Genomic DNA, 19412 nt, shown 5'->3' on the forward strand with positions numbered 1-19412 from the left:
ACCAAAGTTCATGTTTAGGATGAAATTTGATGTGATGCAATCTTTTACATTAGGGTGAACAATTCTGGAAAAGAGTTTAAACGGAAAAAGAAAATCACTAATTTGATTTTTAGGTTCCGTAGCCCTTGATTCTCTTGTTTGGGTAGGGTTAGACCGGGTCAGGCAACTATCAGGCTTCTTGCAATGGTTGGCTTATTCCAGGTCTTTGTTGGACGCTTAGTTTCTCAATACTAGGGTCACTTACCAATGAGACTTTGAGATTCTCCAGTAAACTGTCGAACTTAAGTTCTGGATTGACCCATTATATATTTCGTCCAAAATGCCTAAAATACCTTTATACATTAAAAATTTGAAAGCTAGCCCTATATGTTCACTTTTCTACTAATATACAATTTTTGGGTTATCATGTTTGTCCTTCTTACATATTGATTTTTTATTTTTTTTACCAAAATGCATCTATGCATTGAAACTGCAAAAAAATGTCCCCTAAAAAATTTTATCCTCTAGGTTCAATACTTGGAAATATGGAAAACGAAGTTGTAGTTCATCCTCTACCTCCTAATGGTGTCTTTTAGAGGTGGTCCACTTGACAAGTACTTTGGAGCACCCATCACTTCTCCCTTAATGGCTTTGGGCTGTGGTTGCAAGGCTTCTGTAGTGTCAAAAGTCGGTGTTGATGCAATGGCAGTTTTGGTCACTTCCTAATTTCTTCTTGAGTAATGAATCTTGGAAGACCGAATGCATGAGAGAGTGAGCTGGTAGATTGAGTCAATAAGCTACATTCACTGTGCAGTTAAGTCTTTTAAACATCCATCAATCTTCTCCAATTTATTAACCTGAGCTTGAAACAACTTTTATGCTTTTCCAAATATTGTGTGATTTGGTGAGTATCAGTTTTTGATCTTTCTTCTCAGATACTTTATTACTCTCAATTTTTATAATTCTTTTGACAGGTGGCAGGAGTCTTTAAACCGTTTTAAGCATATATTTGATCTGAACCAATACAGACAAACTTCAAACGCGATAGTGCACTACCTTTCAGGAAATCATGATATTGGCTATGCAGGTTTCCATTCTCGTCATCCAAAGGTATGCCAATAATCTGTGGCATTTGGAACTAGGCTGGAAAGTCACCTTTTGGCTGTTTTGCTTTGTTTTGTTTGCCCATGCACAGGTTGCAAAAATGATGTGATATTCCAGCTAACAAGATCAGGTTCTCTGTTGATCTAACTGAAATGAACATTGATAGGTGTATAAATTAAAGGTGTTAGAAGTTGTAATTTTGAGTTATTTATTTATTTTTTTAAATTTTTCTTGGAAAGCATTTTCCTGCCGAGACTAGATTTCTAGGGTTTAAAGGGAGTAGGGACTATTCATAAAAAAAAGGGAATAGGGACTATTGAAGAAGAATATTCCAATTAACAAGATCACGTTGTTTGTTGATCTAATTGACATGGACACTGATAGATGTCTCAATTGGTGAAAATTATAAGTTAAAGGTGTTAGGAGTTGTAAAGTTGTAAATGAGAAGTTGTAAAGTTTACATGGACACTGATATTTCAAAAAGAAGTTGTAAAGTTGTTTTTTACAAGTTTATAGGAGAGCATTTTCCTGTTGAAATTAATACCTAGGATTTAAGGGGAGTTTTTGAATAGAAGAAGAAGATTAAGAAGAAGACAAAGATGAAGAAGAAGATTGGTGAACAAATATCTGCCTCTGAAAAAGGTTTTTGCAAGGAAAAATTTAGAGGAGGCATAGGCTTATCTAAACCTATGCCTTTCTAAAAATATGCTAAAAAAATATGCTCAAATACACATCCATTACACTAAATATTTTTATTGTGCTTCATAATCACTATTTTAGATTGCTACTACACTCCCGGGGATCTCTTGCTGAGTTGAAGATTTCACTATGGTATATCTGATGACACCTACAACAATGAGCCAACTTGGTTCCATTTTACAGCACCTGCCCAAAACACACTGGGACTTGCGTCAACAACATTAGGTGCAACCGCCTAGACCCGAAAAGAAATTTCCTACAACTTTAACAAGCTGAAAATAGATTGATCTTTTTTTTTTCTTTTTTTTTGAAATGGATGTGCTGTTATTTCAACAAAACAAGGAAATAAAAATTAGAAGGGTCAGAAGAAGAAGAAGAAGAAGAAGAAATGGATGGGTCTTAAGTTTCTGCTTTTGTTTTTTCAGTTATATGTTCCTTCCTCTTAGGTACTTGACGTTTATGACTTTAGATTCTCGTGGCCATTTGAACTTCTCTCAGAAACCATAAAATCTTTTGGCCTGATGCTGTTGTCCTAAGACTTTGGTGAACAAATATTTGCCTCTTAAAAAGGTTTTTGCTAGGATAAATTTAGAGGGGGAAGGAGGCATAGGTTTATCTAAACTTATGGCTTTCTAAAAATATGCTCAAATACACATCCATTACACTAAGATTTTTATTGTGCTTCATAATCACCATTTTATGCTTGGAAGAGCTTTACTTAATCTTACTAAAATGACCTTAAGAAGTAGTTTATAGTGGCTAGCAATCAGACTGATGGGTCTGAAGTCTGCAGGAGTTGATGTACATTTTGTTTATTCTTTAATTTTTAACGGAGTTCCCACCATGCCAAGAAAAAGAAAAGTTGGCTGAGATATTTTGTCATGCAGGTTATCAATCGTTACGAGGAAGAGTTTGGGCTGCGAAACTACCGGTTTGCAGTGGGGAAGGTGGATTTTATTGTTGTTGATGCTCAAACTCTTGATGGTTAGTAATGAATAGAATGTATTTATTATCACATTTCCTGCTCTGTCACCTTGTTGGCCCAAAACCCTCCTTTTTCTTTTCATTATTTGATGAACAATTAGTCTCAAGATAGAAGAGAATATTCATATAATTCCAAACAATGTTCTGAAATCTGAACTGATTAATTGAACTGTATTTGACATCTTGGTTGGGTTGGATTGGCTTAAAACCTTGACTTTTGAAAAATGCCAAAGCTTGTTAATGCTTAGATCCATCAATTGAGAGTCCTACACCTAAAACTATCCACTTGTAGAACCACAACAGAGGGCCTACACCTAAACTGCCTACTCCTAAATTATCCACTTGTAGAGCCACAAAAGTCTACACGAGGGGGAGTGTTAAGGCATAGTCCCACATGGATTAGTGAGTACAAAGATCTTAAATTTATTAGTTGGGAAAGAGATTTCCTAAGTTGACTAGTCATTTTGGGATAGGGCCTTGGACCCAATTTAACAAGAGTGATGGGTGAAGTTCCTAACCGGAAATAGAGTGATTTATATCTTGTCTAAGAATTAGGATTGGGGATATCCACTCCATGCTTGAGCTTTTGAGTTGGATGACTTTCTTTGTGGCATAGGAGTATGTTTGTGTTAAGTTGTGGAACCTAATCAACACCCTACATTGAGTCGGTACGCGGATCGACCTTTTCGGTAAGGTCTCTGTGCCCCCTCTCGGGGGTATGGGGGAGGAGCCCCCGCCAGGTCACGATATATTAACTGCTATTTTATTTAAGGCAGTTTGGGATTTTTACTCTTGTATCGTGGTTACCCTAGTTTCCTCTTTATATTTGCCGCTATTAGGGTTTTGATTATCTTAGGTGCATCATAAGTTGCGGTCGAGAAGAGGTTAGAGAAAAACACCAGTAAGTGTGTGCAATTTCTCTTGTAAACTATTTCATCTTCATAGTGGATTATTGCAATGGCGGAAAACAGGATGTAGTTTCACTTTGAGGCGAACCTGTATAAATCTTGTTGTTTGTTCTCATGCTCGCTTTTCCTTTTTTCAGCAAATATTTTTATTATTGCTCTTGCTAGTTTGGAATTAGGGCGTCTAATTCCTTACAATTTGATGGGACTCCAGTAACAGTTGGGCCTTGACCCAAAATTGTTCAGATGTTGGGAGCTGCTAAGAGAGCCATGCTTAAGAGGAGAGAAAATTTTCCAGCATTGGCGTTAGAGAGATTTATGACCTACTAAGAACCAGAAAGTGAACTGGAAGAAAATATCAATCATTGGCTACCACATTAATCGGGTTGCTGGAAAGTATGACGTTTTGCCTGGGCTGCAGGATCAGCACTTTGCCCACAGCTCACCTTGGCTTTCCTCTCTTTGACTGCCACCCCAACAAACAGCTTTGGAATCTGGTTATTTAGAGGCTTGAAAGGCGCTTAGCAACTTGGAAAGGGTGCCTCTTACAGAAAGCCGGAAGAATACCTTGCTAAAGTCCTGCATTGCTGGCATCCCAACTACTACCTCTCCTTCAAGCACTGCATTGCTTTGGTTTGCATCCATATTGGCGCTCTTAAGCGCCGATTCCTGTGGAGGGAAACCAATGAAGCCTTTAAATATCATTTAGTCAATTGGAAGGATGTTTACTGGCTAAAGGATCGTGGGGGCTTGGGCATACGACTCACAAAAGACACGAATCAGCCTTTCTTCTTAAATGGTTTTGGAACTTTGACTTTACTTCCAAAGCAATTTGGTGACCGATGATTGCTGCTAAACTTTAGTTGCTCTCCCCCCATGTCGCTCCTTCCCTTTGCTCCACACTTTTGAGCAGGGAGCTCCTCCCAGAATTAAATCCTTCTTTTGGTGTGCTGTCCAAAACAGAATCTTGAATATTGATTACCTGAGAAGACAAGGCAATTCTACTGTTTGTTGCCACTGCCCTTTTTGCATCTCTGATGAAGAAACTGTTATTCATCTTCTGCTTCACTGCCATTACTCCTAGATTGTTTGGAGACATCTTTTGTAAAGTGGGCCTTTAGCTCTACCTCCAGTGTGACCTTCTCAGCACCAGCCGAATCATCATAGGCACCATGTTGCCTAAGATGGGAAAGATTCTGATCTCGGCTTGTCTTGCCCACATTTCTTGGGCTCTCTGGAAAGAGCGCAACAACGGAAGATTTAATTGTAAATTCAGAAATGCTGATGAGTTTTCCTCCATTATAGTTGCGCATATTTCCTTCTGGATTCACACCAAGGAGTTCTCTAGGTTCATGGGCACCTCTCTCTGCAATAACTGGTGCATATTGGCCAACATGTCTACCCCTTCTTGCCCTTCTATCAACATGGCCTAGAAACCCACTTGGCCAGGTTTAATCAAACTCAATTTCGATGGTAACGCTAGTGGCAATCCAGGAATTGCTGGATTTGGAGAAGCCTTTTGTGATTCAAGTGGGGCTACTATCATCTCTTATCCTGGTCTGATGGGTATTGCTGATTCCACTTCTGCTGAACTCTATAGCCTCCTCCAAGGGCTCATCAATTTTCAGGACCACCTCTGTGGTTACTTTCTCATTGAGGTTGACTCTCAGATCTTGAACAACTGGTGCTCTTCTTTCATCGAGTCGCCTTGCAAACACTAGTCCGTCTATTACCAGATTTCTGACATTATATCTTTATACCACTGTACTTGGTCTCATGTTCCCCGTTCAGCCAACCCTTTGATATACTCTTTAGCTAAGCAGGGTGCCTCCTTTCAATCTCTTGTTATTGAGAGAGTGTCCCTCTAGCTAGCTCTGTAATTCTTTGGATTTCTGAATAATTTTTTTTCATTTCTCTCTAGAAAAAAAAGGAGTGCACCTTTCTTGTATTTACTTCTTGCTTTTTCAATAAATTTTCACTTCACTCATAAAAATGTTGTAAGATCCGTAAATTCTATTGCTGATGATTTAGCTAAAGCTGGGGTTCTGAGATATGATCTTGTATTAGGGAACTCTCTTCTCTTCGGGTTTGAGCCATTTTCTTTGATGAATTACCACTATTTAAAATAAAACTTAATATCTTTCCCTAGTGAAATGCTATGGGTTCTCTTTAGCCTTCTCCTTTTGTATTCTTCTGCTTTGTTTAATGGGATTCTATTCCTTCTCAAAATAAATATTACCAATGCACATCATAGATGAGCAAGAGTTACAATGCATATGTAACGATCTAACATAAACAGGGAATAAACAAGAAGTATATGCACTTCTGTGGATACAAGGGAAAAGAGTAGATTTGTTGTATATTTACTCAGTCTTTTCATCTTTTGAATTTTGTCTATCTCTACCTTTTGTTTGGTGTTATTAAATTTTGTCACTGTAATGTTTGTGTATACAGGCCCTCCTGAAGGAAATCTGACATCCACTGCTTGGGATTTTATAAAAAATGTGTCCATGGGTATGCAGATTCTGGCTGTCCAAAATATTTGACTACATACTATGGCTGTTGAATTTGACTTTTCTTTTGTTCTATTGATTCAATAGATGTTTCACTCAATCCAAGGGTTTTATTAACACATATTCCGCTTTTTCGATCTGATAACACTGCATGTGGTCCTTACCGTACTTCTCCCGTCATCAATCAGGTAAATGCTTTTGTGTTTTCATCTTTTGTGCTATTGGAATTTGATTTACCCTGTTGTAAGAATCGTGTGCTGTTCAAGGTACAAAAGTGGTAAAGATAGAAGAGATGCATGGTATATGCATTCATCAAGATCAACAAATCAGTTATGAGTCTTTATCTTTATCCAGAAGATGGTTCTGCTCCCACTCTCTTAGATCTATAAGTTTTTTTTTTTTTTTTTTGTAAATATGGATGAGATTTTATTGGCAGAAACAGAGTACTTTTTATCTTATTCACCTTTTATTGCTAGTATCTCTAATTGTATCAAGATTATTAAAAAAGAGTTTTTTTGAAGAAGGGTATCTAAAAAAGTTAAACATCAACTTGAGTATTAGGAGCAGGTTTGTAGGCCAAAGTGTGAAAACAACTAGGGCATTGGGTATGTGAGGTTTATGAACCATGCTGGCTAGCTAAATCGTATTGGAAGCTTGGTGTGGAGAATGAGCAATATTGCTAGTCAAAGTGTGAAAACAACTAGGGTGATCCGCTTTCCCTCCTTTTCTTCAACTTCATTGCTGAGTACTTTCTTCTCTGGTCTATTCAACAAAAAGAATGGGGTGGATTAGTGAGAATGCCAACCATGAGGAATTGACATACCAATATTGCAATTTGCTGATGACACCATATGTTTTGGCGTGGCAGGAGTAAGTCTTGCGGCTCAAGGTTCTACTTGGCCTCTTTGAGCTCACTTTGAGGCAGAAAATAAATTGGAGCAAAACCATCATTCTTGGATATCATATTGACCCGGATTTACTTCATACTATGGTGGACACTTTGGGATGCTCTATTTCTAATCTTCCCACTACCTACCCTGGGCTTCCTTTGATTGACAGTAAACCACGGAAGGAGCTCTGGGCTCCTATTATTGGGCGACTCGAAAGATGACTGTCCACCTAGTGGAGAAGGGCTTCTATGGAAGGTGGGGAGACTCATCCTTCCTAACTCTTTCATTGCGGGTTTGCCAAACTACTTCCTCTCTTTCCTGCCTTTCTCTACCTCCATTTGTCGCTGCATCAATACCATCAAGAAGCGTTTCTTATGGAGAGGAGCCAACAATGAATTCAAGTATCACTTAGTGGGATGGAAAGATGTCTGTATGCCCAAGATGTTTGGAGGCCTTGGTGTTCGTCATACCAAGGATATGGGGCAGGCCATGCTACTCAAATGCAGACCTTTGTCTGGCAGAGATGGAGTGGAAGAATTTTGTGTTTCCATCTCCATCATTGAGCTACCGAAACCGGGCTCGTTGTTTCTAGATGATATTTTCGTTGAAAGAAATAGATTGATATTTCTGATTTAGACTGTTAACATTGGAAAAATTCAGAGGGAGAGAGTGACCTATGCTCCTCGGTGCGGTCTAGATCAGTGAGGTTGTTGAGGGCAGATCATTTCCTGGCAGCAGCAACAGCAGTAGCACGGCGACTAGAGGACCAATTTCAGAGTTTGGCTTTGAGGAGCTTGAGCTTGAGTGGGAAGGCCCACCCCGGGTTTGTGCTGGGGTGGACGTTCTGCCACCAATCTTCTAGGTAAGAGCTGAATTCAGCCAGGTGTTGTCGAATCTAAAAGGTGCATTTCCCCAGCAGCCATAGGAGGATTGGCCTATGGTTAGAGCTAACACAGCTGAGGACCTTTCCAGAGGCATCTCCATAGAGCTGAAGCCAGCTGTTGTTGGCGAGGAAATGATCGAGCTTTGAGAGGATAGGTTGGCGCTGCCCATTTGACCAAGTGAAATCTTTCCCGGAGAGGGTGATTTCTTCAAGTTCGCAACTGCCAATGAGGTCATCAAATGCCCTCATAGTTGATGTAATCCTAGTAGCTGGCGGGGCCTTCTCACAGCAGAACCGAATTGCATTGAAATCCCCAACAAGGAGCCAAGGGGGTGGTCCAGCCCAGAAGCAGGTCATGAAGTTCTTCCCAGTAAGTGGCACCAACACGGTACCGAGTGGGGCAATAGACACCAATGAGGCTTCAGGTGTGCCCTATGTGCTGATCTTGGAGTCCAATTGTATGGGTGTCGAACTTGGTGTCAAGAATCTCAATAGAGTTAGGATTCCAGAGGAGGAGGAGGTCCCCCCGAGTGGTCGATAGCGTTAATGGTAGCCCAATCCAGCTCAGAGCAGTACCAAAGGTCCCTCACAGTGGCAATTGCCAGCGATTGGCATTTAGATTCTTGGAGGATTATGATGGAGGGCGGTTTTGGGAAAGGATATTTTTGATAGTAGCTCACTTACACCGTGAACCAATTCCCCGAACGTTCCAAAGATAATTATCATATGGAACGAGATTTGGGGATTCCAGCTGGCTCGTCTACACTAGGGAATTGTTTTGAGTAAACAACCCCAAATTTGTAGGTCAATTCCATCATTTGGTTTCAAGTAGTCTCGTCATACTTGTGTTTTTCGGATTGGAGACCAGCAATGAATTGTTTGGATTGTTCACCAGAGGGGAGGAAGGAGATGCGGCTCGAGGTTTGGCCGAGGGGGAGTTGTTGGAGGCTGCTTGCTTCCCCGAAGGCTAGCACAACCGGCCTTTTCCTTTTCTGCCGTACGTGGCCGGAGGGGAGGGAGGCCAGTCCAACACAGTCCTGGGCCAGAAGAGGGCCAGGAGTGTGTGGGGTGATGTGAGTGGAGACAGAAGATTTGGAGTTTGAGTGGCTAGTTGGTGATGGAGCAGAGGAGGGGGGAACGAGGGTTCATGATTGAGCGAGGGGTGGGGTGCGAAAGAAGCATCAGAGGGAAAGAAACAGGAAGGGGAGGGGAACGACGTGGCTGGAGAGTTGTGGTTTCTTTCCAGGTGGTGGATATACCGTCAGTGTTGTTGGGGACGCTGTTGTGTGTTGGGGGTGGGGAGGGGATGCCACATAATTTGAAGTTTTAATGGGATGTTTAGTTGGGAAATTGTTGTGGGGATGAGGGCCATATTCTTAGGTTGACCTGGGTTGGGTTCAACGTGGTTGTCAAGGTTGTTAGGTGTCTCGGGGGGATATACGGTCAGAGGATGGTATTTGACTTGTTGTGGCGAGGAAGGGTCAGGGTGATGTATCGAGTGTTGGGCCTGAGCTGTCGAGGAGGGGTTGAGGGGCTAGGGAATCTCTAAAAAGCTATCGAAGCTGCCAGGGGTGCTGTCAGGGGTTCAAGGTGAGGTGTTAGGGTCGTGGGTTTGAAATTTGAATTTGAAAAAAGTGTTGATGGAAGGGAGTGGTCGGTGGCCTGGTTAGGCACAATGGAGGCGATTCCTGAGGGGACTGGGTGAGTGGTCGGGTTGGGCTCACAGAGTTGGCTGAGTTGCGAGTTGGTGGTGGTGCGGGAGCTGTCGCCCATTGGATTGAAGCTGTCAAAGGTCGCTGGATCCAAAAGGAGGTGTCCCTGATGATGATCTTGAGCAACATCATTTCAGATTGGGGGAAATCAAGAAGGATAAAGAGTCTGACACACTTCAGTGTTGCTCTTGATGTGCAACGTCAGTGCGGAAGCACTATGAAGGCGCTAGCAATGCACTCTAGAGTGTGGTTACACCAGAGCTCGACTGGCAAACCCTTGACAGTAATCCACTGTCCAAAGGAGAAGTCCGTGTAAGATGGTTTCCTGTCATCAACAACGTGGATGGGGGAGGCTGAGTGTGAGATGGCTTCTTTTGCGGCATTTTTGTTAGCTGGGTTTTGGAGAGTGAGAAGCCAGGTGTGGTGTTGGATGTGGGAGATGTGTGGGGTGTATTTTAATCTTAGACGGTTTGTGAACCAGTGTGAGATAAGGGGGCCATCCAAGGTGTCTAGAGAAGCGTAAACAAGAAGAGTAAAAGCAAGTCTCACCTTGTTGATCGTCAGTGCTTGGGCAGGGAGGGTGATGGCGGTGAAGTTTGTATGTTTTTCAATCTGTGGAGGGGGAAGAGGATGTGGTTGGGGCGTGTTGGTTTGGGGTGGAGAGGCAGAGCATTCAGTGGGGTTTGAAGTGGGGAAGGATTGGGGGAAGGTAGGTTGATTGTTTGACCAGTGGTTGGAAGGCGAGGGAATGGGTGCTGTGGTGGGGTGGTCAATGTTAGGAATTAGACGCCCTAATTCCAAACTAACGAGAGCAATAATAATAAACGCGGAAGAAGGGAAAAACAAACACGAAAAAGCACAACAAGATTTATATAGGTTTGCCTCAAGGTGAGACTGTCCTGTCTTCCGTCGCTACAGTAATCCACTATGAAGATGAAATAGTTTACAAGAGAAATTGCACACTGATAGGTGTTTCTCTCTAAACTCTTGGGCTGCAACTCGAGATGCTCCTCGGATTAAGATCATAAAACCCTAATAGCGGCGCCCCCCAATTTAAAGAGAAAGCTAGGGCAAACACATTACAAGAGTGAAATTCCTAAACTACCCTTAATGAAACAACAATCAATATATCGTGGATCGGACGGCCCCCGCACCCCCGGAGGGGGGCGGAGCCCCCACAACGACCTTACCGCGAAAGTCGATCCGCGACCAACTCAGCGTAAGGCGTTAATTAGGCTCCACAACTTAACAGTCAATAGGGTTGTGGTGGTTGGTGCAAGAAGTAGAGCAGGGTGGAGTGAAAGGTTTCCCAGACAAAGTTGGAATTGGTATGTTTAGGAATGTAGAAGATTGCCATGGTTGTTCCCGAATGATGCTGGGTGATTATGCACACAGGGGAGCCGTTGTGGGACAGGGGTTTTAGGTGGAAGGCCAGGTCACCGGTCCAAAGTTCTTTGGTGGGGTGGTTTCCGAGAGTATCATTGGTTACCAAGTCAAAAAGCTATATGAAGGAGGCATAGGCGATAGTTGAGATGTTGATGAAAGATCCCTTATTGTTGGTGATGGAGGTTTGCCTAAAATGGTGTTGTTGGTTGAGATTGCTTGGTGAGGTGTTAAGAGGGCTTCAAGTCATTTTCTTCTGCAGGATGCCCGGCTGTGCACTGTTTGTCACTCATCTTCTGTTGTTGCGGTGGTTTTCCTGGTGTCATCTTTAGCAGTGGCGGTCCTCTAGTTGTAGCTGTGCTGGTGGTGGTGGAGGTGATCATGTCCTCGAGCAACGTCGTCGATCTGGAAGGCGCCCCGGAGGCGAGCTGGGAATGAGGTTGATGGACAGGGTTTGACGGGCGCCTGACGGGCGCCTGACGGTAGTCACCATGGCAGAGGTCATCGATGTTATACCGTCTACGGTGGTTCTCCCGTTGCTGGCTGGAGGACGAAGCTCTCGTCTTTGGGCATGACCCATCTTCTTTGCGTTCTGGTAATGCAAGTTACATATCCAACCTAGCAACATGGTATTTAATAGTTAAGACCCATTGACATCGTACAAGAGTCATACCTGGCAAAGGTTCACATAACTTCCAAGTCTATTTGTGGTGTTGAGCATCCATCTTCTCTTGCAATCCACACACATTTTGTATCCTTTTTTAAGCTTCTTGGTGTATTTTTTGGAACAACATAAGAAGATAACATTGACACAAAAACTTGACATAGGAAGGAGATAAATAATCAAATGACATACTTCTTTTTTGAAGTAATGCTGAATTTTAATAAAAAAAAGAGAAAGATACAAGAGAGCTACATTACAGATTTGGAGGACCATCCCAAACAATGAGAGATTGGAGGGAGGTTCCAAGTTTAGCTAATCTATTAGCCGAAGAGTTGGCCGATCTAGGTACATGATGCCACGAACAGGAAATATTGGATACAATGTCTGAAATGGAAGATAGAATGGGCCAATGACGCCATGGGGTGGGGGGGTGAGGCAAATCCCGAGCACCAATTGATGACAACACTTAGCAGTGGTTGAATCAGCAACACCAATCGGATTAGCATAGGAGAGAATAGTTTCACCCCGACAATTTCTAAAGACACTGCAAAAGTCTGTTGGTCCTAGGCACCCCAAGGCACTACCGTCAAAGTTCATTTTAATATTGTCACTAGGGGAAGGGGTCCACTTGACCATGGTTGGAAATTTTTGGGGATGGCATATGTGCAAGGAGGTGACAATTCAATTGAAGAGATATACCCGCTTGGGGGGCAAACTCTTTTCTATTGTGGAGCCAACTAGAGACGAGGCTCACAGAGGAAATGATGGTGCTGTCTATACTGTTGAATTTGAGGTTGAAGCGCCAGTTATTGCGTTCCAGCCATAAACACCATGGTACATGCGCCAGGCAAGTTGAGAGGAGCAATTTGCCAATTTTAGGGATAGTGGTCCCCAAGACCATTCAAATAGTACCAATGAGATCCATGTGGAGCCTTAGTTGGATTCCAATTTTATGGGACATGGCCATCCACATTCCCCAAGAGTAGTTGCAGTGAAGGAGAACATGCTGAACCGTCTCCTCACAAGTGCTGCAGAGGGGGCAGATCCTGTTTGGAGTGGCGAAGCCGCGCCTTTGAAGGTTGTCCGGTGTAAGGATTTGCTCCCGGATGGCTGTCCATATGAAATTTTTTATTTTGTTGGGGGCGGAGAATTTTCAAGCAGCCGAGGTAATGTGCACCGAGGAGTTGGACTCCCATTCTCTAATGTGGTTATATGCAATGCTCACCAAGAAGAGGCCATTAGCATTTGGTTTCCAAATCAGCTTGTCGTGAGTATGATCTTGAAAAACTATGTTGTTGAGGGTCTTATGTTTTCATCACTTTAGAGTAATGCATAGACCCACTACTTAAAAAGTGTAAGAGTGTGCCCAACATCCCCTAGCTTGAAGGGGAGAAGTAGAAGAAGAATTACAAGAAAGAGGTATTTTGTTCCACATGTTGTGGTAATTTTTATGTGACCAAAATATTCAAGAAAGTGGGATCACAAAAGATGATGTTTTTGTATCTATGAATGTTTTTTTTCAACAAAAGAAAATCGAAGACCAAGAATCCTTTGCATTGCAAGTTGAAGTTATAAACTCCAGTTTGAGGGGGAGTGTTGAAGAGCAGGTTTGGAAGAGTCTTACATGACTCACACAGTAAGAAATCTCACAACACCAGAATTAATATGGTGGGGGTCTAAGAAGAGTCTAATGGAAGGAGGTCTCATAGAAGAGTCTCAATTAAAAGTATTTTAGTTATGTATCTCTTCTATTTGTGTTCAGTTGTTCAATTATTTTAGGACTTATCTGTTAGTGTTTAATTTTGGGTGTAACTTGGACAAGGGTAGTTTAATTGTAATTGGATTCTACTTGTGTCCTCTTTTATAAATAGAGGCTCATGTACTAAAATTACAACAAGTTAGTAAAGTGTTTCTCTTTTCCAGAAATTCAACAGATTTGTTAGGACATAGACTTCTATGATTTCAGTTCAGTAGAAGAATCCTATTAGCAAGAGATAACAAAGGAAACAGGAGTATAAGTCACAAGGGAAAATGTCAATGTCAAAACACTTTGTTTGTTCGGAACTTTCTTGGTCTACTCTTCATTGTGCCTTTATGTAGGATTATGATCAGTAGTGAAGCCAATAGCTGTCCCATAGATTGCAGCAGGCAAATCTCAGCCACCAGATGAAAATTTGAAATGCATGACAATCTTGAACTTTAGTTCTGGTCTCCATCCAATCATTTCTCTTTTCCTTTCCCTGTTAGGCTCATACCAAGGGTTTAGGTATGTGATTCTCTCATTTTATCTTGATATGAAGAAGTCTCTAGTATTTGGTAAGTTCAATTCCTTATGTTCTGTGTTGAAACTCTTGTTTTTTGTTCAAACTTTTAATACTGTGTGTGGTTCAAACTGTGCCAGAAAATTTTTTTCTTGTGCTTTGGGAATTATTTTTGTTTTGAATTTTTTTCTTGTGCTTCGAGTGTATCAATTTCTCAGTACCAAGTTCCTTAGGCCAGTCTTCATATTTTGGTATATATGGGTGATTTTATAAGAGAGAGAGAGAGAGAGAGAGAGAGAGAGAGAGAGAGAGAGAGAGAGAGTCTTAATGAAGTTTAGTCCAAGAGTCCTTTTTCATGTGCAATCTCAAAAGCTGAAGACCACATAGAAGCCACAAATACCTTTCATGACCTAGCCCAACAAATGTATCTTTTATCGGATAGATTCAAACTTGTGAAAGCCATCTAATTACTTAAATCTGGTCCCCTCCATGGTTTTTGTTAAAGTTGGGTCTAGGTCCATCCCAAAATAAATAGCTGAAATCAGGAGGTCCTTCCCTACTTTTTTTTTTGAATGAAGATGTATAAACTATTAAAAGAGGAAAAATACAATACCTAGCTAAAAAATGCCTTCTTCCACAACAAGATGTTGGAGTGAAACACCTAATTTAGCTTGAGTGTTAGCTAAATGGTTAGCTGACCTAGGAATGTGTAACACTCCTCTCCACATCCAAGCTTGGACAAATGGATAACAAGCTTGAGATGTGGACAACATAAAATGGGTACAAATTAAGTGGATCACAAACTAGGCTTTAGGCAACATTTTGCTTTGATACCATGTTAAAGTTGGGTCAAAGACCATGTCGAAATGATTGGTCAAAGTTAGGGGACAGTTTCCCAACTAATAACCATATAACATTTCTTAATACTTATCTATATAGGACTATTTTCACTAACAATTTCAAAATTCATTTTAGAGATGGCTATTCCACAAATTATTCTAGATGTTGGGATCAATGGTAAGTCTTTGGCTGAGGTTTACTACATATCTTCTGAGTTGCTTGGATTTTGAAAATTCAGTTGATAGCTGTCATGCCTTTGAAAGAACTGAGAGGGAGTGAGAGATCAACTATACCAGAGCCTCATCGATTGAGAAAGCTATTGTTGATGTAATCCATTTACTTTTCTTATATAAGGTTTACACTTATGGTTGTGTGAGGATTTGGTAAATGAATTCATTGGTTCCGATGTCATAAAAAATGTGTTTACATCTCAAGGGTAATTTTGTCTTGTTATTTACCACTGATGTATTTAGTTATTTGGAAAACCAAATTGAAATGATACTATATCAAGAAAGGCCAGATACAAGAGGCTGCTAAGTGGATTTTGAGTTATCAACTACTGAAAATGAAATTAAACCCAAAAGAAACTAAGCATAAAAGCCCATAAATCCACTAAGTGAGGACAAATGAGGTTGAGTTACTGACATTATGTTTTTATTCTTTCTGTTAAGACGATTTAAAATGCAAGATTCTATGGTGAGGGGTAGTTCTCATCAAACTAGTATAATTACAACAACTATTACTTTGATTACTACTGCCACTGCAAATTATTTTTCAAATTTTGTTATCATTTTCAGTCATTAAATTGCTAACAACTTTGTTGTTCAATTAGAGGATTTCTTGGGATCGTGCTGGTCAAGGAATAGTGTAAGTTTCTTCAATCACATGCTCTCTCTCTTTCTCTCTCTTTCTATTGCTTGCTTTTTTGAGAAATCTCTCTTACTTGCTTGCTCTCTCTCTTAATGCGTGGAGACATACACCCACACCCACACACACAGAGCACAGATCACATGTTTTTTCTATTTCTGTGAAACACCTCTATCTTCTTTCTTGAGCTCAATAATTTTCTCTGAATCTATAAGGAATTGGTCTTATTTTATAAGAGAGCCTACACAATACAAGATGACATGGGATACAGGTGGAGTAATACTTGCAAATAATACAAAAAACTTATGGGGGATATATTGATATAAATGCTATCCATAAGAAAAAAGAACAATATAATTATTGAAATAATAACCATCAAAACAGCTCAAAAAGTTTGACCATGAGTTAGACTAACCAATCAACCAGATTAGACAAGAAAACTAAGACCATAAAAGAGATCGTTATACCTTAGTATCGGAACTGACCACAAAATCAACCACTAAAAATTGAATGCTAAGGTTGATTAATGGGAGGGGAACCTTTGTGCTGGGGAGGAGTTTCGGCGGTGAGGACAACGGGGCTGACTATTGAGTGCAAATAGTAAGAAGTTATGTAGAGAAAATCGTTTTTTCCCTGATCAGTCGATTATGCATGTGACAGTAATTTATGTCCAGAGTCTGTCCTAACTTATATGCCATGACAATAGCTGCTGCAAAAGACACTGCAGCTGCCTCTGTAGCAGGGTCAAGGTCGTACATATGAATAAGGCATTGGATTGTGTAAGTAATCTTTCTAGTTCCATACCGTTGCTTTCCTCATTCCACACAACCTTTCAATAGTCTTCTGCTCTGTCCGCACATTCCTGTGAAGCAGAAAGCATCAAGTAAATCAATTTAATGATAAAGGAAAGACCTGGCATGCGTATCAATTTGGGTGTCTCCTTCAGGGTAAAGCGGCAGAGATAGAACAGCCACAGGACCTTGTTCTATGCAAAGAGGCTTGTTTTGCAGCGTTACGTTGCATTCTGTTGGAATTTGTTGATAGCTTTGGGTGAAAAATCATGACTCCTCAGAGTGGCAAGAAAAACTGTATCTGAAATTGGAAAATTAATCATTGCCTCCACTTCGCTTATCATCTCCATTCTCCCTGTTTTCCTAAAAGATCCTCTTTACGAAGAAGACCTGTGCAATCTCTTTTCTGATCTTCAACATTTGACTTTTACATGAGTGTTCTCATTCTTAGTCTGAACATCTTCAGCACCTTGATTTAGGTTTGATGTTCATCGCTCTAGAGGACAGCCATGCTCAGCATGTTCTCTTCCAGCATCCCTCAGTCACAACAAACAGCAAAGAGTAGTCAAGAGAAATGTAGATAGCCAAGAAGCCACAGTGACTAGTGTAGAAAATCAGAATTTCTGAAGGAGGAGCCAAATGCAGCAGAGATATCTAATGATGGGCACTTGGATTTTCTGAGATAGTTCGACAGCACTTAGAACAGACATGAAAATTTTCAGTGGGAGCAATCCTTTGAGCATTGGGAGCTTTAAGAAGACTTCTGAGCTATTGTAACAATGGGAGGAGGCACCAGCAACTGTTGGTTTTCTTCTAGTCACTTGAGCACCAATAATCTTAACACTCTTTTAAGGGAATTAATGGGCTGTTCACTGCTGCACAATCAGTAAGAGTTGGCTTTGTTCAAAGCCTGATTTTTCAGATGGATACAATCATTCTTCAGCCGCCTTCAACAATCTTTCTCCACAGCAAGAAAACAGAGAACTGAATAGGGGATCAGCTAACTAACATAAAACAGGTGATGATTTACAGTGTCAGAAGAATTCGAGGGTCACAGTTCTTAGAGGGAGTATATATTTAGTTTGCGATTGAAGCTATAATGCTTATTTTAGACTGGCATCACTGTTTTTACGAGAAGTGCTTTAATCCAGCGCGAAGATGAATTGGCGGTAAAATTGAAAAATATAGAGAGGTCTTATAAAATCCTTAGGCCACCCTGGATTGCGATATCCAATATCATAAGAAATTTGTACTAACAAAGGTAATTATGCAGTGATCTGTTTTGCAGATTTTGGAAGAACAAGGAATACGAGGAAGAAGGCTAAATTGGTTAGAGAAAATTTACATACTAATCAAATAGAGAAGGGACAAAACTAACAAAAAAAGCAAGACTAACATAAACATAAATCAAAATAGAAGGGATTCAAACAATATTGAAGAAATGACATTAACTCTGTGAGTGAATAGGTCACCGTAGACCTAAACCGCACATGCTCTGATACTATGTTGGAATTTTCAAGAAGAATGGAGATGAGAGAGATTAGGGTTATAGACCCTTCTTCGCTATTTATAATGTCAACAACTTGAAAATTTACATTCATGTCCTTGATCTCTCTTAAACCCTAGGAAACAACTTTCTTAGGAATTGACTTTCCTCAAAAAAAAAATTAAACTAAATAAATTTTAATTATACCATTTCCCTTGTTGCTTGATTCAGTTCCATTAGAATCTTAGTATCCATTGTTGTTAATCAAGTTTAGATGTTGTATCAATTAAACATTAAAACTGCTTTTCTCTGTCGGGATATGACTGAAGAAGTATATATGGAGCATCATCTTGGATTTCTTGCTCAAGGGGAGGAGAATAAGGTTTTGAATTGGAGAAGGACATTAATGCTTTAAAACAGAGTCTGTATGCTCAGTTTGACAAATTTACAACAATTGTGATGGGATTTGGTTTTAAGAGAAGCCATTCAGATCATTCACTATTTTTACACAAATTGTCTACGGAAGTTGTAATCCTGATTGTCTATGTGGATGACATAGTTATATCTGGAAGTGATAGGATAGAGATTTAGGAAAACAAATCATACTTGAAGAGGTTTTCAAACAAAGGACATGGGACAACGGAAGTATTTTTTGGGCATTTAAGTGGCCTAGAGTAAAGGTGTAGTGATGTCCCAACGGAAATATATTACAGATTTGGTTGAAATAGACAGGATTGTTTGGATCAAAACTAGCAGACACACCCATAATGAAATAAGTCGCATCATGTAAAGTGTCAAAAGTACCCTTAAGTGACACAAAACATAATAAAGAGGAAAACTAAAACAATTATGATCATGCCATATCTCTCTAGAGAGAATAAAATGGTAACTTCTAATGGATGCAGGGACTCCTTGTAATACATTTAACAGAATCTTTGCTGCTATCAATGCCGTAGGACAAAAATAGAGGGGCTCAAAAGTGCTGTTTGAAATCCAAAACAAGGAAGCTTGTCTTATTCCATGAACAGATCTATGTATATAAAAGGCAAGGGCATCTCAAATAACTGAATTAAGGTGCATGGGTAACAGTTAAGAGAACTGAACCAAAGTCATGAATGAGATTAAGTTAACAAAGCCAAGTACATTGGTGGTAGTAAGATAACTAAATCAATTATATTAGTATCAGGAAAAAAAAAACGGATAAATTCATCCTAATATGCTTATATGACTTCACTATATTAGACATATAAAAATAGTTCTACATGGATCTAGGCTTTTTAAGAGTAGTCTACATGGATCTAGGATTAGAAAATCCTGTGCATAGTACTTGGGAAGAGACCTACTTTGCTTAGTCATTTTGTGATGGACCTGGACCCACCTCTAACATGGTATTACAGCGGGTATTTGTACGTGGGCTTCCACCCAAACTTGTCCACATATAGGAGCAATGA

The 19412-nt window shown here is 40.4% G+C and overlaps 1 protein-coding gene across 3 annotated transcripts in view; it reads left to right on the forward strand.

Moving 5' to 3' along the window:
- Positions 1–19412, forward strand: part of LOC137944211 (uncharacterized protein C630.12) — a 31621-nt gene that overhangs the window by 1700 nt on the left and 10509 nt on the right. For all 3 annotated transcript variants that reach the window (XM_068789793.1, XM_068789792.1, XM_068789794.1), the window contains exons 4-8: positions 954–1089; positions 2670–2766; positions 6126–6185; positions 6272–6372; positions 15650–15684. In XM_068789793.1, the coding sequence (XP_068645894.1) occupies positions 954–1089; positions 2670–2766; positions 6126–6185; positions 6272–6372; positions 15650–15684 (429 nt within the window). The remainder of the gene's footprint in view (positions 1–953; positions 1090–2669; positions 2767–6125; positions 6186–6271; positions 6373–15649; positions 15685–19412) is intronic.

Source organism: Aristolochia californica, unplaced genomic scaffold (assembly GCF_029961685.1).
Source record: "Aristolochia californica isolate CCGP_79_NKW_82.1479 unplaced genomic scaffold, dmAriCali1.0.hap1 SCAF_11, whole genome shotgun sequence".
NCBI lineage: Eukaryota > Viridiplantae > Streptophyta > Magnoliopsida > Piperales > Aristolochiaceae > Aristolochia > Aristolochia californica.